Here is a 23,708-nt window from a genome sequence, read left to right on the forward strand (position 1 = left end):
CCTGAGCAAGAGCAAGACCCTATCTCTACTAAAAATAGAAAACTTAGCCAGGTGTGGTGGTGTGTGTATGTATGTAGTCCCAGCTATTTGGGAGGCTGAGACACAAGGATTCCTTGAGCCCAGGAGTTTGAAGTTGCAGTGAGCTATGAAGATGCCACTGCATTCTAGCCAGGATGACAGAGCAAGACCCTATCTCAAAAAAAAAAAAAAAATTTAAACTTTTATGCATAAATGGATACTATCAAGAGAATAAAAAGACAACCTGTAAAGTAAGAACTATTGATAATATTTGAAAATCATACATCTGATAAGGGATTAATACCAAGAATATATTATATAAAGAAATCCTACAACTCTACAACAAAAAAATCCAATTAAAAAGTAGGCACAGCCGGGCATGGTGGCTCGTGCCTGTAGTCCCAGCTACTCGGGAGGCTGAGGCAGGAGGATTGCTTGAGCCCAGGAGTTTGAGGTTGCTGTGAGCTAGGCTGACGCCAAGGCACTCACTCTAGCCTAGGCAAGAAAGCGAGACTCTGTCTCAAAAAAAAAAAAAAAAAAAAGTAGGCAAAGGACTTGAATTAACATTTCTCCAAAGGAGATATACAAATAGCCCATAAGCACATGAAAAGATGCCCAACATCATTAATCATCAGGGAAATGCACGCCAAAGCCACAATAAGATACCACTTCACACCTATTAGGAGAGCTATTGTCAAAAAAAAAACTCAGATGAAAACAGTGTTGAAGAGGATGTGGAGAAATTGGAACCTTTGTGCATTGCTAGTAGAAATGTAAAATGGCACAGCCACTGTGGAAAATGGCATGGTGGTTCCTCAAAAGTTTAAACATGGTCGGGCATGGTGGCTCACGCCTGTAATCCTAGCACTCTGGGAGGCTGAGGCGGGTGGATTGCTCAAGGTCAGGAGTTCGAAACCAGCCTGAGCAAGACCCCGTCTCTACTATAAATAGAAAGAAATTAATTGGCCAACTAATATATAAAAATAGAAAAATTAGCCGGGCATGATGGCGCATGCCTGTAGTCCCAGCTACTAGGGAGGCTGAGACAGGATTGGATTGCTTGAGCCCAAGAGTTTGAGGTTGCTGTGAGCTTGGTTGACGCCACGGCACTCACTCTAGCCTGGGCAACAAAGCGAGACTCTGTCTCACACACACAAAAAAAAGTTTAAACATGAAATTATATGATCCAGCAATCACACTTGTGAGTTTCTATCCAAAAGAATTGAAAGTGGAACTTGAGTAAATATTTGCACATCAGTGTTCACAGCAGCATTATTCATGATACCCAAATGTGGAAATAATCCAAATGTCCATCAACAGATGAATGGTAGATCAACTGTAGCATTACATACAGTGGGATATTCAGGCATAAAAAGGAGTGGGAGCCAAGCACAGTAACATTCGTCTGTAGTCCCAGCTACTCAGGAGGCTGAGGTGGGAGAATTGCTTGAGCCCAGGAATTCAAGGCTGCAGTGAGCTTTGATTATGCCACTGCACTCCAGCCTGGGCAACAGAGTGAGACCCTGCCTTTAAAAAAAAAAAAAAAAGACAAATATTGTATTCCACTTATGAAGTACCTAGAATAGGCAAATTCATAGAGACAGAAAGTAGAATAGAGATTAGCATGGGCTGGGTGGAGGAATGTGAGGAGTTATTGTTTAATGGGTATGGATTTTCAATTTGAATGATGAAAAAGTTCTGGAAATGGATAGCAATGATAGTTGCACAGTATTGTGACTTAATACCACTGAACTGTATGCCTAAAATGGTAAATTTTATGTTATATATATTTTACTACAATATTTTTTTAAAAATTTATTTTTAAAGAGATGGAGTTTTGCTCCGTTACCAAGCTGGAGTGCAGTACCATAATTATAGCTTACTGCAAGTAACCTCCAACTCCTGGGTTCAAATGATCCTCCAACCTCAGCCTCCCAAGTAGCTAGAACTACAGGCATGTGCCACTACACCTGGCTAATTTTTTTATTTTTTGTAGAGATGGGCTCTCACAATGTTGTCCAGGGTGGTCTTGAACTCCTGTCATCAAGCAATCTTCCTCACTTGGCCTCCCACAGTGCTGGGATAACCAGCATGAGCCACAATGCCCAGCCCTATTTTTTAAATTTTTGAAAAATTATTATTTTTTTTTATAGAGGCACGGTCTCACTATGTTGCCCAGACTGGTCTCGAGCTCCTCACCTCAAGCAATCCTCCCACCTTGGCCTCCCAAAGTGCTGGGATAACAGGCATGAGCCACTGTGCCTGGCCATCAAATTTTATCATAAGATTCCAGAAGAAAATTTGAAACAAAAAAAACTGAATAGACATCCATTTGCTTTTCAAAACTCTGTAAGTCAATTACTGAATTAAACTTGGTCCATGGAAAAAAGAATGAATTATTACAGCTTCCTAATTACACTGAAGAACAATTACAAAATATTGAGTCCATCATCATTTTGGATAAAGATTAAAAAATATCTATTTTTAGGCAAGAAAAGTTGCTATTATTGCTGCTCACTACAACCTTTTTGTCTGATCTAGGATTTTTCAGTTTAACTTAATTTAAAACAAAACAAAAATAGAACAGGCTTGATGGTGTACCAGATATGCGTGGAGTATTATCTTCAAATGTTCTGGACAGCAGTAAATTTAGAATAAGCAAGCACACCTTTTGAATTAAATAAAATCTTTCCTAATTTTTCTTTTTTGTGTTATTCATGATTTTTCTATATTTAAATACTAATAAAATCATAGTTGATATTAACTTTGTTTTTACTTTATACATAGCAAAGATAAATAATGTCTTCTAAAATTTTGATGTGTACATATACAGAAGCATCATACCAAGTCACAATGTAAAAGGTATTATTGTGGGTCTTTATGAACAAAAATTTGAAAAACACTTATAAACATTCTGCAGTTTTGATTATGATTTCTTCTTTGACCCAAGAATTGTTTAAGAGAATGTTTGGTTTCCATACCATTTTTGTTTCCGATTTTGTTATTCATATTTTACTTTATATGACATTATAGTCAAGGACTATAGTCTATGTTATTCTATAGTATCTCTTATTGGAAAAAAGGTGTATTCTTTTTTGTGAGTATATGTATCTATGTTTGTATATTTATATATTAGATCAACCACATTAATTTTATTATATACAGCTGTAGTCCCCAACCCCCAGGCAGGGGACTGGTACCCGTTCCTGGCCTGTTAGGAACTGGGCTGCGCAGCAGGAGGCGAACGGCAGACAAGTAGGCAAAGCTTCATCTGTATTTACAGCCATTCCCCATTGCTCACATCACTGCCTGAGCTCCACCTACTGTCAGATCAGCAGCATCATTAGATTCTCATAGGAGCCCAAACCCTACTGTAAACTGCACATGCGAAGGATTTAGGTTGTGTGCTCCTTGTGAGAGTCTAATGCCTGATGGTCTGAGGTGGAGCTGAGGCAGAGATGCTAGCACTGGGGAGCAGCTGCAAATACAGATTACCATTAGCAGAGAGGTTTGACTGCACAGAGACCATGATCAGTTGCTTGCAGACTCGTATCAAAACCTTATCAGTAGGCTGGGCGCGGTGGCTCACGCCTGTAATCCTAGCACTCTGGGAGGCCGAGGTGGGCGGATTGTTCAAGGTCAGGAGTTTGAAACCAGCCTGAGCAAGAGTGAGACCCCGTCTCTACTAAAAATAGAAAGAAATTAATTGACCAACTAAAAAATATATATATAGAAAAAATTAGCCAGGCATGGTGGTGCATGCCTGTGGTCCCAGCTACTCGGGAGGCTGAGGCAGTAGGATTGCTTGAGCCCAGGAGATTGAGGTTGCTGTGAGCTAGGCTGATGCCAGGGCACTCACTCTAGCCTGGGCAATAAAGTGAGACTCTGTCTCAAAAAAAAAAAAAAAAAACAAAACCCTATCAGTGAGTAGCAAGTGACAATTAAGCTATATCTGGTAGCAGGGTTTTTTTTTTGGCAAGTGAGCATCTTCATTTGTAAAGCTGCATCTGGTGGCAGGCTTTACAGTGGCAAGTGAGTTGATGTACTTCAATTATACAGCTGTATCTGGTGGCAGAATCTGACTCTTATTTTAGTCGGTGTGTGGCCCACCCGTTATTTTATTTACCACTTCCAGGCCTCTTTCCCCACACTGCACACTTGTCTCAGTCACAGTTTTGGTAAGCCCACAAGCTAACCCTAGCAAAAATGGGTAAAAACCAGACATCATTGGAGAGCTTCTTTGAAAAGGGGGAAAGACCCAATGATGAGACAGCAGAGGACTCTTGAGGCTGCCAACAAAATGAAAACTACATTATACGTGGCAACTGGCTATCCAAGGAAGCCATGAGACTTTCAAAACTGCTTTGCCACATGGAGATCAAGCACTCTGAATTAAAAAACAAGCCTTTGGAGTTTCTCGAAAGAAAAAAAAAATGAGAACACGAAGAATAGAAGCAATTATTGAAAGCCACCACTTCATCAATGTGTCTGCACTGAGAGCATCATTCTTAGTGACTAACAACATGCTAAAGCTAAGAAGCCCTTCACTGTTGGCGAAGAGTTGATCCTACCTGCTACTAAGGACATTTGCTGTAAACTTTTAGGAGGCTGCAGTTCAAAAGGTGGCACGTGTTCCTCTTTCAGCTAGCACCATAACCAGATGAATTATTGAAATAGCAGAGGATATTGAGGCACACTTGTTAGAGAGGATTAATGAATCACCGTGGTACACAATCCAGGTTGACAAATCTACTGATGTTGACAACAAGGCAAAAATGCTTGCTTTTGTGCAATACATTTTTCAGGAGGATGTACATGGGGGTATGTTCCGTCCACTTTTGTTGCCACAAAGCACAACAGCTGCAGAACTTTGAGTCTTTCAATGATTATGTATCACGAAAGCTGGATTGGTCATTGTGTGTATATGCACAGAGTGCTAGGATTACAGGCGTGAGCCACCCTGCTCTGGCCTGTATACTTACTTTTTAAAACTTTTCAGTTTGAAATAATTTCAGACTTACTTGCAAAAATAGTACAAAGATGGCCGGGTGCGGTGGCTCACGCCTGTAATCTTAGCTCTCTGGGAGGCCGAGGCGGGCGGATTGCTCGAGGTCGGGAGTTCAAAACCAGCCTGAGCAAGAGCGAGACCCCGTCTCTACTATAAATAGAAAGAAATTAATTGGCCAACTAATATACATAGGAAAAACTAGCCGGGCATGGTGGCACATGCCTGTAGTCCCAGCTACTCGGGAGGCTGAGGCAGGAGGATCGCTTGAGCCCAGGAGTTTGAGGTTGCTGTGAGCTAGGCTAATGCCACGGTACTCACTCTAGCCTGTGCAACAAAGCGAGACTCTGTCTCAAAAAAAAAAAAAAAAAAATAGTACAAAGATTTACTATGTAACATATCCTTCTTCCAGATTCCCCAGATGTTAACATTTTACTACATTTACTTTATAACAGATTCCCAGTATCTCTTGTCTCTCTCTCCTCCCTGTCAGCCACTCAGTCAACAACACAGTTTAAATGGAGACTACTCCTCGGTGCAAGGACTCCATGTATTATGTCTTTCTCCACACCAAATATCTTTATGAAGTATGATCCAAAGGATGGTACATTGGCCAGTAATTATGAGATAAAGAATAAAAAATTAGGCCGAGCGCAGTGCCTCATGCTTGTAATCCTAACACTCTGGGAGGCCAAGGCAGGCGGATCACTCGAGGTCAAGAGTTCTAAATGAGCCTGAGCAAGAGTGAGACTCCATCTCTACTAAAAATAGAAAGAAATTAATTGGCCAACTGAAAATATATAGAAAAAATTAGCCGGGCATGGTGGCGCATGCCTGTAGTCCCAGCTGCTTGGGAGGCTGAGGTAGGAGGATCGCTTGAACCCAGGAGTTTGAGGTTGCTGTGAGCTAGGCTGATGCCATGGCACTCCAGCCAGGGCAACAGAGTGAGACTTTGTTTCAAAAAAAAAGAACAAAAAATCAGTACAATGACAACACTATTCTGGTGACAGGCACCGTAAAAGCCCTGATTTAAGCATTATGTAAGGTATCCATGTAACAGAAACATGTGCCCCCCCCATTAATATTTTGAAATTAAAAAAAAATTAGCACTCAGTCCTCAGAATAGAGATTCTGGTCCTTATGTCTCTGAGACCATGAGATAGTTTTCCTCTAGTCACGTGACACAACACATACATTCTGTTCCAGTGTTTTATAAGCATACTTTGTTTCAAATGCGATGGTTTAGAGCTTTTCTTGAAATAACAAATTTCTGCTTTTTTTGTGTTCTCCTTTCTTCATGAAGACCTGAGGATGAGATATTTTTAAAAAGACTTTCTAGAGGTTACTTGGTGGGAAAGGATCCTGGAGCTCCCCTTTTCTACAGAGAAGAAGGAAACAAAAAATTTCAAGAGAAAGATTATGCAGGAGCTGCTGTGCTATATTCTAAGGTAAAACACTCCCAGCTCAGTAATTTAACAATGCGTATTTCTTCAGGAGATAGAGGCCATATTGCTAGATTTCATAGTCAGTGTTATCTCTTTGTCTATAATTTGTGAATGGATTTGAAAAAACTGGCAGAATTCTGCTGTTGGTTGTATTCTAAAACAAAGGGTAGTTTATATGTCCTGAACTTCATCAATAAACTTCAATTCCCATATTCCTTCAGAGACCTTGTAGCAATAGGCTTGGCTTGTTGGCCCCTTACCCTGCCTTGCCCATGTCTGTCGGTTCTCATTGAATGGTATGTGGTTTTTGTCAGAGGAAGCCATTAGTTTGATAGTCCTAATTTAGAGAACGGCTAGATTTTAGTTAGCCACAATGTTACCTTATGACAGGTATGACTTAGATTAAATTAGAAGGGAAGATAAACTTATTGGCCACAGCCCTATTGAACTTCATTTTGAAGGTTGTCAGTGAACATACTAATATTAGTAGGGCCGGACGTGGTGGCTCACGCCTGTAATCCTAGCGCTCTGGGAGGCCGAGGCGGGCAGTTTGCTCAAGGTCGGGAGTTCAAAACCAGCCTGAGCAAGACCCCGTCTCTACTAAAAATAGAAAGAAATTAATTGACCAACTGAAAATATATAGAAAAAATTAGCCGGGCATGGTGGCGCATGCCTGTAGTCCCAGCTACTCGGGAGGCTGAGGCAGCAGAATTGCTCGAGCCCAGGAGTTTGAGGTCGCTGTGAGCTAGGCTGATGCCACGGCACTCACTCTAGCCTCAGCAACAAAGTGAGACTCTGTCTCAAAAAAAAACAACAACAACAACAATCTATTACTCTTTTTTTATTTTTACTTATTTTTTTACTGACCACTCATTCATCAGTCATCAATCTATTATTATTCCTGTCCTGCTTCCGTAGTAGGAACTAGAACAAGATCCCCTGAGAGACTTCCTTCCATAGCTTTTAAGAGATTTGCATGAGCTTAAAGCAAGAATATATCAGTTCATTGCACCAGATCTGTGATCTTGTGTATTAAAAGAACGAGTATAAATTTGAAGGGTGTTCCCCTACTCCGAATCTTTAACAGGCTTATGTTTAAAGTATGGAATTAATTTTCCAGAAATGATCACACCTACAACAGCAGCTTCTACAGCTGATAAAAAAATCCCTGCTTTGTAGTGTTATAATAAGTATTTAGCTAAATAATATAAGCTTTAGTGATTGCTGAAGGATTAAAATCCATTAGATGTAATGATCCAGTGATAAATGGCTTAATAGTTCTTTTTCAGAACTAATCTCTTCACTGTTATACATGTGCATCATAAATGTGATCACATAGAAAGTTATTCAAGGAAAACAAGTGAAACAGAAAGTGAAATCTGACCAAAAAATTAAGATTTTCTCTGGATATGAAAGGATATGCTCCTTCCTATTTCATGAAGCTAGTATTTTGGTGATTATGATACTTTGCAATTTGCTAGAAAGCTGCTATTTTCTTTCTTTTTTAAAATAATATTTGTTGTTTTGTCTGATTGTAAAAGTAATATATGTTTACTTTGGAAAACATAGAGAAGCATAAAGAGTAAAAAAAAAAAATCTCATAACCAGTGATAGGCACTGTTAACATTTTTGTTTATATCCATTCAGCCAGACTTTTTCCTCTGAAAATATGTTTTTCTTTTACAAAATTGGGATAATGCTGCACTTACCATCTTGTAACCTGCTTTTTTCCCCTCAACAATTTATTGTGCCCATTTTCTCATGTTATTAAATTTTCGACTAGAACATGATTTTTTATGGCTGGCTTAGTGTTCCATTACAGAGAAGAACTGTGCTTGATTTAACATCTTTCAATGTTGGCAAATTGTTTGGTATCATGATGCTGCAATAAGCATCTTTCTATGTAAATATTTTTATACATCTGATTATTCCTTAGGATAAATTACTAGAAGGGTAATTGCTGGGTCAAAGAGAGTGTATTTTTTAAGGCCTTTGGTACCTGATGTTCAATTGTTCTCTAGGAAATAACTAGTTAACTAGTTAGCATAGTATGGGAATGTTCAGTTCTCCATATCCTAGGCAATACCAGTTATTATCATGGTTTTATTATGATTATATGTATTTACTTTTGAGAAAGAAATATGTTCACATAGTTAGATTTCAGAAGTTACAAGAGTATACAGTGTAGACTAAGTCCCCTGGCCACCCCATTTCCCATCCCCATAAGCTATCACTGTTAAATGTGTCTTTCCAGAGGTATTTCAGGCATATATAAATAAATACCAAGAATCTTCCACTCCTGCACTCACACCCTCTTTTTTTTTTTTTTTTTCTTTTTTTTTGAGACAGAGTCTCTCTTTGTTGCACAAGCTAGAGTGCCGTGGCATCAGCCTAGCTCACAGCAACCTCAAACTCCTGGGCTCAAGCAATACTGCCTCAGCCTCCCGAGTAGCTAGGACTACAGGCATGTGCCACCATGCCCAGCTAATTTTTTCTATATATATTAGTTAACCAATTAATTTCTTTCTATTTATAGTAGAGACAGGGTCTCTCTCTTGCTCAGGCTGGTTTTGAACTCCTGACCTCAAGCAATCCGCCCACCTCGGCATCCCAGAGTGCTAGGATTACAGGCGTGAGCCACCGCGCCTGGCCCACACCCTCTTTTTATATAAATGATAACATTCTCTATATACTGTTTAGCCCCATACTTTTTTCACTTAACAATAATAGCTTGAAGATCATTCCACATCAATACATAGTTTCCTCATTCTTTTTCATAAAAAGAAAGATACATCCATTAAACAGATGTATCATGATTTATTTAACGAGTATCGGCTGGGCGTGGTGGCTCATGCCTGTAATCCTAGCACTCTGGGAGGCCAAGGCAAGAGGATTGCTTGAGGTCAGGAATTCAAGACCAGCCTGAGCAAGAGCGAAACCCCATATCTACTAAAAATATAAAAATTAGCCGGGTGTGGTAGTGCGGGCCTGTAATCTCAGCTATTCAGGAGGCTAAGGCAGGAGAATCGCTTGAGCCCAGGAGTTTGAGGTTGCTGTGAGCTAGGCTGACACCATGACACTCTAGCTCAGATGAGAGAGTGAGACTCTGTCTCAAAAAAAAAAAAAATTTAACCAGTGTCCTATAGATCAACGTTTGTTTCCTGTCTTTTGCTATTTCAAATAATACTATGATGAGAAATTTTGCATGTATGTCATTTTGCACATATCTCTAGGGTGATTATATCTATAGGATAAATTCCTAGAAGAGGAACTGCTGGGTCGATGGAGATTTTGTATGTATATAAAATATGTATATATATATATATAAGATTTTGATATGTGTTGCTAAATTTCACTCCATAATCATGAGACCATACACTCCCACTAACAGAATGACAGTGCCCATTATTCTACTCCTTTGCCAATTCGGTGTGCTATCAATTTTATTTTTGTCAATCTGAGAGGTAAAAAATGATATCTCAGTACAATTTTAATTTGCATTTTATTGATTATGAATGAAGTTGAGCATTTTTTCATATGTTTAAGAGCTATTTGTATTTCTCATAAGAACTGTTCCTGTCATTTGCTTATTTTCCTATTGATTTATTGGTTGTCATCTTATTGATCTGTAGGAACTCTTAATAAAGTAAAGAAATTATTAATAGCTCTTTGCCTGTATCATGAGTTGCAAATGTTTTTTCCAGGCCAGTGTTTGCCTTTTGATATTGCTTTTATTAGTTTTTGCCATGAAGATATTTTTTATTTTCATGTGGTGATATTTATTACCCGTTTATGACCTCAGGATTTGTGTCATAGTTAGGGATTCCTTCAATATTGCTTTAGACTATTTCTGTAGTTTCTTCCAGTGCTCTTATAGTTCCTTTTTTTATGTTAAGAGTTGGATCCATTTGGAATTTATCCAGTGAAAGGTTTATCATATATAGAGCCAGCTCTCCCTAGTGTCTGCCTACTTATCCCAATACTCTTCATTGATTAATCCCCATCTTTTCTCCAGTAATTGAAATGCCACCTTTATGGTTATTATTAGTCCTTGCCCATTTATTTGATGATAGAAAAAAAGTATCCCTTTTTTGCTTTATTTTCACATATTTGGCTATTCATGTTTGGATTAACATTTGTTTTCCACATATTAATTGTGTTTGTTCTTTTGGGAATTTCTATTTGTGCCGCTCACCCTCTGTTATAGTTAGGATTATGCTTGCAAATATTTTCCTCAGTTTTTCATTTCGGTATTGTTTACAGTTGAAGCCGTGTCTGATGTTGCTATCTTCAAAGTGCTTTGAATATTTATTTCCTCACTTGATCTCCACAGCTTTGCTTTAAGGTAGTTAAAAATGAAGCCGAAGCTGCTGAAGCGAACAGGTTCAGTAACTTTCCCAATTTCACACAGGCTTCAGTAGTAGGGCCTCTATATCTGAAAAGTATACTTTAGAGATACTAGTTTCCATTTACACCTTTAACCAGTTCATTGTTTTGCAGGGAGTATCACATTCAAAGCCTAACACTGAGGACATTTCATTGTGTTACGCTAATCGCTCTGCAGCCCTCTTCCACCTGGGTCAGTATGAGGTGAGTGTCAGGATGCCTGATGTGATTGGAGAGGATCTGGAGGACTAGGCCTGCATCTCTGCTGCTTTCTTAGAACACTAAACCCAGGCCATGCTGCAGCCGGGTGAATTGGAAGCACATTGAAATCTGTTTCTTTATCCTGATTCATTTCACCCATCATAGGTGACCATGCAGGGTCGTGTTGGTTGACAAGAAAGAGCTATGGTACATTCCACAGGGGCATGGACTACATCCAAGGGGGCCAGCAGTGCTCAGTGTGGATATCAGCTGTGCAATATGTTGCTGATAATATTTCAGGTTCCAAGTGTTTGCAAAGAATATTTACTTGTTTGTTTTTTTATTATTTTTAGTGTTTGAAATGTTTGTTTTTTATTATAAAATATTAAGGGGATACAGATGTTTTTTGTTACATGGATAGCTTGTATAATAGTTGAGTTGGGGCTTTTAGTATGCCCATCATCAGAATAGTGTTCATTGTACCCAGTAGGTAAGTTTTTAGCCCCCACCTCCCTCCCACCTTCCCCCCTTCTTAGTATTAATGTCCTTTTACAACCCTTTGAACCCATGTGTATCCATCGTTTAGCTCCCAATTATTAGTGAGTATGTGTTGTGTTTGTTTGTCCAATATTATGCTATAATATTATAGTATAATATTATAGTATATTATACTATAATATTATATTATACTGTATTATATATAGTATATATAGTGTATATATATAGTATAATATTATAGTATACTATATTATAGTATACTATATACTATAGTATAATATTATATAGTATAGTATGCCATACTATACTATATAATATTATAATATAGCTCACCCTAATAAGCATCGTGAGTGATGGGAAAGTAAAAGGTACCCTGAAATGCCTTGTGTATGGCTATGAGGAAGGCTTTCTATAAGTGGCATTCTTCTCATCTCCTAATTGTGGTAACAGAAGAAATGTTGAGAACTGTGTCATTGGAGTTTTTAAAATAGGAAATGACCAAAATCAGATTAATGTTTTAGGAAGATACTTCTGAGGCATCTGAAATTTGTATTAGAGAGGTCAAAGGACAAGTTCTAAAATGCCATTTTGGTACATGGCATTTCAGGATTCCATAGAAATTATACCCTAGAATTATACCCTAGAATTAAGAACTACTGGAATGGTAACAGATTCACACTTACTGTCCTTCAGACTAATAGCAAATCGCAAGAATCTAACTGTAGGCCCCAAGTGAGAAAGTGTTGGACTACTGAGGACAATGATTAAAAGAATTTGCAAAACTTTCCTATATATATGTATTTTTTATATATATATATATAATTCCTATGTATAATATATATGTGATTCCTATATATAATATATTGTTGTTATATAATAACTTTCCTATATTGGTTGTTTCTGATTTCCTTCTTATAATAATTACCATTCATTGAGCACATACTATGTTCCAGGCACTCCTTTCAGCATTCTAGATATATTACTTTATTTCATCCTTATAACAAGTCTTTGAGGTATTGTCATCCCTGTTTTTCAGATAAGAAAATTAAGAAACTTAGAAATTAAGTCCCTTGCACAAGGTCATGCATCTAGTAAGAGGCAGAGTCAGTATTTGAATGCAGATCTGTTTGGCTTCAAAGTCGGCTCTCTTGATCACTATACTATAATTCTTCTATCTGTAAGCCTTTTTTTCCTTAAAAATAGAAATATTGACTGGGTGTGGTGGCTCATGCCTATAATCCTAGCACTCTGGGAGGCCGAGGCAGGAGGATCAGTTGAGCTCAGGAGTTTGAGACCAGCCTGACCAAGAGCAAGACCCCATCTTTACTAAAAATACAAAAATTAGCCGGGCATGGTGGTGCATGCCTATAGTACCAGCTACTCGGGAGGCTGAGGCAGGAGGATCGCTTGAGCTCAGGAGTTTGAGGTTGCAGTGAGTTATCATCATGCTACTGCACTCTAGCTAGGGCGACAGAGCGAGACTCTTGTCTCAAAAACAAAACAAAAAATAGAAATATTTAATAAGAACAATTAAAAATAATGTCCTCAGGCCGGGCGCTGTGGCTCACGCCTGTAATCCTAGCTCTTGGGAGGCCGAGGCGGGCGGATTGCTCAAGGTCAGGAGTTCAAAACCAGCCTGAGCAAGAGCGAGACCCCGTCTCTACTATAAATAGAAAGAAATTAATTGGCCAACTGATATATATATAAAAAATTAGCCGGGCATGGTGGCGCATGCCTGTAGTCCCAGCTACTCGGGAGGCTGAGGCAGAAGGATCACTCGAGCCCAGGAGTTTGAGGTTGCTGTGAGCTAGGCTGACGCCACGGCACTCACTCTAGCCTGGGCAACAAAGTGAGACTCTGTCTCAAAAAAAAAAAATAATGTCCTCAGCAAGTATTACTAATCAATTAAAAGATCACACAGTAGAATATGATTTAAATGAACATGTGATTGTTCTTGTTCCATTTTTAATAATCCTTAACTTTCCTTAACGTAGATTTTTGGAAACATTTTCAGTAGACATTGAAGAGTAGGGACTGAGGGTAATTTTGGGATTTCCTTTCTGTTTTCAGACATGTCTTAAAGATATTATCAAAGCACAGACACATGGGTATCCAGAAAGATTACAACCCAAGATAATGCTGCGTAAGGCAGAATGTCTGGTGACCATGGGGAGACTACAGGAGGCAAGCCAGACCATCAGTGATCTAGAAAGTAACTTCACTGCCAAACCAGCCCTAGCAGATTCCCCCTTTCAGAGTCTACAGAGAAACCTCCATCATCTGAAAATGAAGATACAAGAAAAGAAGAATCTCACAGAAACCTTCCCAGCAGCTCTAGCTAAAGCCTTTGAGGACATGGACCTAAGGGAAGAGAATGAACAAATTTCCAGCGCATCATCATCTGTCACCTTATGCACCGACCCTTTAAAAGGCCGCTATCTGATTGCCACAAAAGATATTCTCCCAGGAGAACTCCTGGTAAAGGAAGCTGCTTTTGTGAGTGTCCTTAACCCCGGAGAAGTGCAACCACTGCATCAGGCCTTAGACAGCAAGTGGAGCACCAGAGTTACCAATGGGGACCTCTACTGTCACCAATGTTTGAAGCACACTTTGGCCACAGTTCCTTGTGATGGATGCAGCTATGCCAAGTATTGCAGCCAAGAGTGTATGCAGCAGGCCTGGGAGCTCTACCATAGGATAGAGTGTTCTCTAGGGGGACTGCTGCTCACACTGGGTGTCTTTTGCCACATTGCCCTGAGATTGACTCTTTTAGCTAGATTTGAGGATGCGGGCGAGATCATAAGGAAGCTCTGTGATGAGACTAGTCACAAGGACATCTATTTACCTGAAAGCAAGAATATGGTCAAGACACTTAATTATGGCCAGGGGGAGAGTGAGGAAAATGGCAATATAGTACAGACCCCAATTCCTGGATGTGATGTTAATGGGAAGTATGAAAACAATTATTATGCTGTCTTCAACCTTTTGCCCCATACTGAAAACCATAGCCCAGAGCACAAATTCCTCTGTGCTCTAAGTGTTTCTGCACTGTGCAGGCAGCTAGAAGCAGCCAGTTTACAGGCACTCACAACAAATCTGGAATCCTCTAAGCTGAAAGCAGCGGTGACTCCTGAGTTCTGTTCAGATTTGGATATTTGGGGAGTGGCCATGCTGCGACACATGTTACAGCTGCAATGTAATGCCCAGGCAATAACTACCATACAGCATATAGGTAAGAGGGAAACCTATTTTTCTGCTTTACAATATGTTCTTGATATAGCTGATGTTTGGGGAGAAAGAACTGCAGAGGGAAACGGGAGCATTCAAACAAATCGGTGAGCTAATGGGAAAACACAGCTCTCTTCTATCATCACTATTATGCCGCTGAAAAACTATGTAACCGTAAATTATTTGATCCCACTTTGCCTCAGTTTTCTCATCTGTAAAATGGGTAGTTTCATCCACCTAACTTTACAGAGTTGTGTTTGTAAAAGTTCTTTAAAAATTTAAAATCTGCCAGGCGCGGTGGCGCACACCTGTAATCCTAGCTCTCTGGGAGGCTGAGGCGGGCGGATTGCTCAAGGTCAGGAGTTCGAAACCAGCCTGAGCAAGAGTGAGACCCTGTCTCTACTATAAATAGAAAGAAATTAATTGGCCAACTAATACATATAAAAAAAATTAGCCGGGCATGGTGGCGCATCCCTGTAGTCCCAGCTACTTGGGAAGCTGAGGCAGAAGGATTGCTTGAGCCCAGGAGTTTGAGGTTGCTGTGAGCTAGGCTGACGCCACGGCACTCACTCTAGCCTAGGCAACAAAGCAAAACTCTGTCTCAAAAAAAAAAAAAAATTTAAAATCTTTAAAAATTTAAAATCTATATTACAGAGGTTTTGTGATTGTGAGGGAAAACTATCTCAATAACAGCAAGTTTGTTATAAGGATACATGCACAGGAAACCAGAGAAAGCTAAGTAGTTTTTTCCCTTAAGAAGGGTAGAAACAATGGTTAAACCAGACTGCAGAAAAAATAGTTATTGAGTAAGATATCAGACTTTTAACGTATTCAACTACTCTCTCTTCTCTTTCCAGTTGACAGATTTTTCTCTTTCTTGTGTGTAACTTTCCAAGAGAGGAATCTGACCCAGCACAGCTTTTCACACCATACTACATCGTAAGCTTTTGACCAGCCTCTGTATGGTTTGTCCTGTGATCAGGTGGCCAGCCGTCAAGCGGCCACCTGCAGACACAGATCAGCCAGCCTAGCGCTGCTTTCCTGGACTGGGTTCTGCAGATAACGCTGTTTACGCTAGATAGTAGGGAGGCTGGATATGCCCAACATCATGAGTGACGTCTCCAATATGACTGTACTGACAACAGGTACAGTATTATATTGACAATACTGTACTGACAACTGTACTGACAACAGATACAACTGTTATTAGAAAAGAAATGGCATTTGCCGTTTTTTTATTGTATAATCTCCATTTTAGCAGAAAATGTCTTTTAATTCAGTCCATTCATTATACTTTTCTCAGTTTTTCTAGTTAACTTGAGTGAGAGAGGAAACTTGGTGTTGGATAAACCTAGAATTTATAGATAGGTTGATATTAAATGTGGCTTAACTATATAAATTTGCCTGTTGATTTTCTCACATTAGGTAATCTGGAATTTGTCAGCCTATTTTTGTGTGTATTTTTGTGGTTAACTTTAATTCAACTGCCAGATTATATGGTAGTATATAGGTATCTCACGAGGTGTTTTGGGGCAAGAGTCTCCTCCCCACCCTAAAGCACACAGAACCTCTAAAATTAGCACTGGCCTGGTTCCATCAGTGATGCCACTAAATCACATTTCAGGTTAGTCTCTGTTTTCTTCTCTTGCCTTCTTTTGCCTCTTTGGGCCATTGCTGCATTCTAAAATATATCTGTTGAGTGTTTTCCAGAATTGTGTTTTCCCTTGGGTACATTCACTTATGCTTTAAAAAAATACTCATTTTGTTTTTTCTCAATATAAAAAAATAATATATGGGGCTTCCAGATTAAATGACAGAAAGTTACCAGCTCTTGATTCTATTATATGTCTTGCCTTTAAACTACTTAATATGACACCTAAAAAACATGCAGACATCTCAGTAGCTGTGGAGACTGGAGAAACTATTGTCCCAGTAAATAATAGCAGTGACCACTAACTCAAGCTGAATTTCTGATGCAGAATGACAGAGCCTGTGGTCAAAAGAAGTTGGGGTTTTTCCCAGGTGTGATGTGTGCTAAGAAAAAAAAAAAGAAGTTGGGGTTTTACATTCACTTTCCTCCGTTGGCCTAACCCTTAACAGTGGGTAAACATCATAATTAGCCTAAATGTTTTCGCTTCATGTGCATGAAATTTTATTATAATCAGTTCTTATTTTTCATAGCAAATTATGAATAAAATTTTTCACAATTTGTTAAGAGTAAATTTTTGGTTAGTAAGAGTATGTATAGGAATATTTGTATATTCTGTGGCTAATAAAAACTAGAAGAATAGGCCAGGTGCGGTGGCTCACGCCTGTAATCCTAGCACTCTGGGAGGCTGAGGCGGGTGGATTGCTCCAGGTCAGGAGTTCAAAACCAGCCTGAGCAAGAGGGAGACACCGTCTCAACTATAAATAGAAAGAAATTAATTGGCCAAGTAATATATATAGAAAAAAAAAATTAGCCGGGCATGGTGGCGCATGCCTGTAGTCCCAGCTACTCGGGAGGCTGAGGCAGGAGGATTGCTTGAGCCCAGGAGTTTGAGGTTGCTGTGAGCTAGGCTGACGCCATGGCACTCACTCTAGCCTGGGCAACAAAGTGAGACTCGGTCTCAAAAAAAAAAAAAAAAAAAAAAAACTAGAAGAATAGATATACATAGCATAATACTACTTGGGATAATAGAAAAAGAACTGGGGACTTTGACTTTAACGATAAGGTTCTATTTTATGCATAATTTATTTATATGATGTTTTTAAAATATACACAGAAAAAAACAGTAGAAACAAAAATACTAAAATCTTAGCAGTAGCTCACACCTACGATACTAGCACTTTGGAGGCCAGGAGTTTGAGACCAACCTGAGCAAGAGCGAGACCCCATCTCTACAAAATATGTAAAAATTAGCCAGGCATGGTGGCATGTACTTGTAGTCCCAGGTACTCGCAAGGCTGGAGCAGGAGGATCACTTGACCCATGGAGTTTGAGGTTGCAGTGAGCTATGATGGCAATACTGCCGTCTAGCCCAGTAGAGAGAGTAAGACCCTGTCTCAAAAAAAAAAAAAATCTTAATGATGATTTATTGTGAAAGTGGAAATATGAGTGACTGCTACTTTCTTCTTTGAACTTTCCTGAATTTTTTTTTTTTTTTGTCAGAGTCTTACTCTGTTGCTCGGGCTAGAGTGCCGTGGCATCAACCTAACTCATGAGCCACCGTGCCCGGTCTTTCCTGAATTTTTTTAATTAAAAACACTTAATCACACAGTGGTAACGTTACATTAGAAAATTTTAGGCCGGACACAGTGGCTCACTCCTGTAATCCTAGCACTCTGAGAGGCCAAGGCAGGAAGATCACTTGAGGTCAGGAGTTCGAGACCAGCCTAAGCAAGAGCCAGACCCTGTCTCTACTAAAAATAGAAAAATATTAGCTGAGCAGCTAAAAATAGAAAAAATTAGCTGGGCATGGTGGTGCATGCCTATAGTCCGAGCTACTTGAGAGATTGAGTCAGTAAGATTGCTTGAGCCCAGAAGTTTGAGGTTGCTGTGAGCTAGGCTGACGCCATGGCACTCACTCTAACCTGGGCAACAAAGTGAGGCGGCACTCTAGCCCAGGCAACAGATCGAGACTCTGTCTCAAAGAAAAAAGAGAAAAACAAGAAAATTTTAAAATGGGTTGTATACTTTTCCCATAACTCTAGGGAAAAAAACTTTTTATAAAAAACAGCTCACAAAGCAAAAGATAGAATAATAAAAATGAGTCTATAATAGTAAATATAAATGGACTAAACCCTCCTATTAGAGTTGCTAAAAATGAAATAAAAAAATTAATATCCAACTATATTCTGTTTACAAAGTGATTCCTGTAACAAAATGACAGCATTTGGGCAAGAAATATCAATGAGATTGTATCTATGAGACAAAATGGGTACATATACAAGGAGAAACTGGCAAAAACTCCATTATTGCGAGAAATTTTAATATACCACTCTTTGACTCATCAAATATATTAAGTATCTAAAAACCAAGATAACATAATAAACTAGGGGATTTAATAGATATACCTATCAAAACTTGTTTCCTATTGATCAGGGCTCACAAACTTTTTCTGTGAAGAACCAGATAGTGAATATTTAGGCCTTGCAGTCCATATGGTCTCTTACTGCACCTGTTCAACTCTGCCATCGTAGCATGAAAGCAGCCATAGACAATACACAAACTAATGAGCATGGCTGGATTTCAGTAAAACTTTATTATGGACACTGAAATTTAAATTTCTTATTTTTCACATCATGAGAATTATTCTTTTGATTCTTTTTCAACCACTTAAAAATGTAAAAGCCAGGTCAGGCACGGAGGCTCACGCCTGTAATCCTAGCTCTCTGCGAGGCCGAGGAGGGCGGATCGTTTGAGCTCAGGAGTTTGAAACTAACCTGAGCAAGAGCGAGACCCCGTCTCTACCATAAATAGAAAGAAATTAATTGGCCAACTAATATATGTAGAAAACATTAGCCGGGCATGGTGGCGCATGCTTGTAGTCCCAGCTGCTTGGGAGGCTGAGGCAGGATTGCTTGAGCCCAGGAGTTTGAGGTTGCTGTGAGCTAGGCTGACGCCACGGCACTCACTCTAACCTGGGCAACAAAGTGAGACTCTGTCTCAAAAAAAAAATAAATAAATAAAAATGTAAAAGCCATTCTTAGACCACAGTTTATACAAAAACAGGCAGCAGGCAGGATTTCGCCCACAGTTTACAGTTTACAGGCTCCTGATACAGACAAAGACCTCACAGATCTATTTCCTAAATCTATTTAGGAAAAAAACCCACAAAATTAGAAACAATGAAGGGGATATAGCCAATAATGTAAATTCATTTTTAAATTTTAAAAAATTAATGCAATTTTAGACTATTAAAATTGACTGTATTAGATAGACAGCTTTCTAGAAACACACATTGCTAAATTGTCCTAATAGGAGGAAGACATTTCAAAAAACCAGTAATTGTAGAAGAATTAAGTTATCAAAATATTTCCATAAAAACAAGCCGGACCCACTTTTTTCCACGTGAGTTCTTTAAAACCTTGAACAGATTTAACGATGATTTAAAAAAAGAAAAGAACAGAAAAAAATTCTCTCAAGAACAGATCGTTTATATACTGTATAAACTGTTCCACAGCATGGGGAAACCTGGAACTCTTTCTTACTCATTTTACAAAGCCAAGAAAAAGACTATAGACAGTCTCACTTGTGAATATAGATGTAGAAACCCTAAATAACTCACTGCCATGTTACATCTAGCAGTTTATCAAAGGAATAATATGTGACCAAGTAGGGTTTTTCCTAGAAATACAAAGGTATTTTAATTTGGTGGCATATAAAAGGCTTAGATAACCACAAACCGTGCCATGTTCTTATTAGAAAGACTGAACAAACACCATAAAAATGGCAGTTTCCCTACATTAACCTAATCACGTTAATCCAATTTCAGCATCACAATTGGGTTTTTCTTGGAACTTGACAATGTTTTAAAGTTCATCTTGAATAAGTGGGTGACAATAGCCGTTTTTTTAGAGAACTGAAGGGTAATGATACTATCAGATTTCATACCAGCATTAAAGCTACAATAATTAGAAACAATATAGAACTGATGGCAGCCCCCCTCCCAAAAGTATTAGATTCTTTCTTCATATCATTAAAAGTGAAATATTTGGCCGGGCGCGGTGGCTCAAGCCTGTAATCCTAGCACTCTGGGAGGCCGAGGCGGGCGGATTGCTCGAGGTTGGGAGTTCGAAACCATCCTGAGCGAGACCCCGTCTCTACTAAAAATAGAAAGAAATTAATTGACCAACTAAAAATATATATACAAAAAAAAAATTAGCCGGGCATGGTGGCGCATGCCTGTAGTCCCAGCTACTTGGGAGGCTGAGGCAGCAGGATTGCTTGAGCCCAGGAGTTTGAGGTTGCTGTGAGCTACGCTGACGCCACGGCACTCACTCTAGCCAGGGCAACAAAAGTGAGACTCTGTCTCAAAAAAAAAAAAAAAAAAAAAAGTGAAATATTTAAAAATTAAAAGTAAAATATCCAGAAAAAGCTAAGTGAACATTTATATAGTTTTAGGGTGGGAGAGCCTTTTAAAGTACTATATAATACCAAATTTTAGTTAATTAAAAGATAGCTAAGGCCGGGCGCGGTGGCTCACGCCTGTAATCCTAGCACTTTGGGAGGCTGAGGCGGGTGGATTGCTCAAGGTCAGGAGTTCGAAACCAGCCTGAGCGAGACCCCGTCTCTACCAAAAATAGAAAGAAATTAATTGACCAACTAAAAATATATATATACAAAAAATTAGCCGGGCATGGTGGCGCATGCCTGTAGTCCCAGCTACTCGGGAGGCTGAGGCAGGAGGATCGCTGAGCCCCGGAGATTGAGGTTGCTGTGAGCTAGGCTGACGCCACGGCACTCACTCTAGCCTGGGCAACAAAGTGAGACTCTGTCTCAAAAAAAAAAAAAAAAAAAAAAAGATAGCTAAGCACCAAATATCAAAAGCACCATAATGGGTAAAGAAGATAGAGAATGTAGGTGAAAGAAGTCCTTGGAAGAATGACAACATTGGATGGGAAGCAGAAGACCTGATTTTGTGATTACTGTGTGTCTCTGTATTCTCATCCATACAGTGAGGGACTGGGTAAGCCTCAAAGCATCTTTTTGCAAAGATGACCACAACAGTTTCTCCTATCCCTATATGTTTGCCTCTTTGCAACTCGACATTGCTTTCTCTCCCATCAAGAGATGGAATCTCTGGCTGGGCACGGTGGCTCACGCCTGTAATCCTAGCTCTCTGGGAGGCCGAGGTGGGCGGATTGCTCGAGGTCAGGAGTTCAAAACCAGCCTGAGCAAGAGCAAGACCCCGCCTGTACTATAAATAGAAAGAAATTAATTGGCCAACTGATATATATATATATATATAAAAAATTAGCCGGGCATGGTGGCACATGCCTGTAGTCCCAGCTACTCGGGAGGCTGAGGCAGGAGGATCGCTTGAGCCCAGGAGTTTGAGGTTGCTGTGAGCTAGGCTGACGCCATGGCACTCACTCTAGCCTGGACAACAAAGTGAGACTCTGTCTCAAAAAAAAAAAAAAGAGAGATGGAATCTCTTTCCCCTCCCTTGAATCTGAGCTAGCCCTGTAACTTGCTTTGACAAATGGACTGCAGGAGTGATGTTGTGTAACTTCAGCTTTAAGAGCCCTAGTTGCTTCCACTGTCACCTTCTTGGAATGATAGGGCAGCCATGTGAACAGGCTTGGGCTAGCCTCCTTGATAATAAAAGACCGTGTACCAGATGAATGCAATCACATGGGTAATCCCCAGGCAAAAAAACAGCAGAAAAAAATATTCAATTGAGCTCAGCCAAAATTGCTGGCATACAGAGTCGTGAATAAACAAAACTGTGGTTGTTTTAACACCCCCACAAAAAAAAAAAAAAAAACCTCATAAACAAAAATGAAGATGTGAAAGACAAAATGAGGGAACATCTCTAGCAACTATACAAGTCTTAAAATCAACTTTTAAAAATATGTGTAGTGATGAAAATGTTCTAAAACTGGATGTGGTAATGGTTACCCAACTATGTAAATTTCCTCCCCCCAAAATCATTGATTTATACACTTAACGAAGGTGAATTTTATGGTAGATTAAATTTCTCCGTAAAGCTCTTAAAAGTACACATGACCAAGCTCTGTATGAAAATAGTAATAAAAATGGTCGATCTCTAACCTCTCTCTAGGAATTTAATGCCATTTTTTGCCTATCACATTGGCAGAGTTGTTTTGTTGGTTTGTTTTTTAAGTATATGCGTTTTAGGTTAGGGTGTAAAAGACAAAATGTTCTATCTGCTTGGTAGGGTTATAAATGATTGTCATTTTCTCTGTAATTTTCAGCTTTTAAAGTTTTTCTGACTACCATATATTCCTTTTGTAGTTTCAATTAGATTTTTAATAATGAAATTAATTCAAATGATAAGAACACTTTCCTGTGAACATTTTTAAGCCATTTGATACATTTTGCAAAATTGCCCTCCAAGAAAGTTGTACCAGTTATATACCCACCAGCAATGTTCACTTTCATTTTTTAATTCAATCTAATTTTGTTTTAGTCTGCTCATATTTCTAATCTTGTTATATTCCTTTTTATTATATCTTTGGGGTTCCAACACCTCCCAATTTAGTGTTCTCATTGAATTTCATTAGCAGCTGTTTCATTAGTAGCACAGAAGAAGGATTAAAGTGTTAACTAGGATAAACTTTGACAAAAACCTATAAAAATGTATGTTATTATCTTTGCATAAATCCTATTTAATCAAAGTTCCTCAGAAACCTCTCACTGGTACTTAACTCAAGGGACAGAATTGGCCGCCGATGATACCCTAGACCTTGATATGTGTGGTTCCATCTTAGTGGGATGGCACATTCATCTCTCTCTGGATTCATGTGTCATGTCAAGGCTTAATAAGGTTCTGTGTTGCTTCACATCAGTTCATTCATTGCCCTTTGCTTTCACTTTTCAGCAACCAAGGAATCCACCTTTAGTTTGGGTCCTTGATTACTTCACACACATACAAATGTCTCATTTTACAAAATATACATACCAGAGTAAGTATATTCTGGAAGTATTGTGAATGAATCCTTTTCTTTACTTGAATCCCATTCTTTACTTGAATCCCATTTTGAATGCACTAGGGATATTACTGAGGCATACATTTGGTAAAGAATCACTCCCTCTTTTTTTTTTTTTTAAATACCAAATGTCAACATTAAATTTGGTTGATGAGGTACATACATATTCTCACTTTCTATTATCTCTGCTAATAGATGATTAATACAAAATTTGAGTAAGTTTTAAAAATCAATACTTAATTTTTTGGAAATAATTAGAGAGATATTCA

General features: G+C 39.0%; 1 protein-coding gene across 7 annotated transcripts in view; it reads left to right on the plus strand.

Moving 5' to 3' along the window:
- The window catches only part of SMYD4 (SET and MYND domain containing 4), a 41,474-nt gene that overhangs the window by 7,486 nt on the left and 10,280 nt on the right, over window positions 1–23,708 (plus strand). For 6 of the 7 annotated variants that reach the window (XM_075994265.1, XM_012740763.3, XM_012740771.3 and 3 more), the window contains 3 exons: window positions 6,327–6,471; window positions 10,969–11,058; window positions 13,624–14,785. In XM_075994265.1, the coding sequence (XP_075850380.1) occupies window positions 6,327–6,471; window positions 10,969–11,058; window positions 13,624–14,785 (1,397 nt within the window). The remainder of the gene's footprint in view (window positions 1–6,326; window positions 6,472–10,968; window positions 11,059–13,623; window positions 14,786–23,708) is intronic. The other variant, XM_075994267.1, reaches the window with a different exon arrangement.

This window comes from Microcebus murinus, chromosome 18 (genome assembly GCF_040939455.1).
Source record: "Microcebus murinus isolate Inina chromosome 18, M.murinus_Inina_mat1.0, whole genome shotgun sequence".
NCBI classification, from domain to species: Eukaryota; Metazoa; Chordata; class Mammalia; order Primates; family Cheirogaleidae; genus Microcebus; species Microcebus murinus.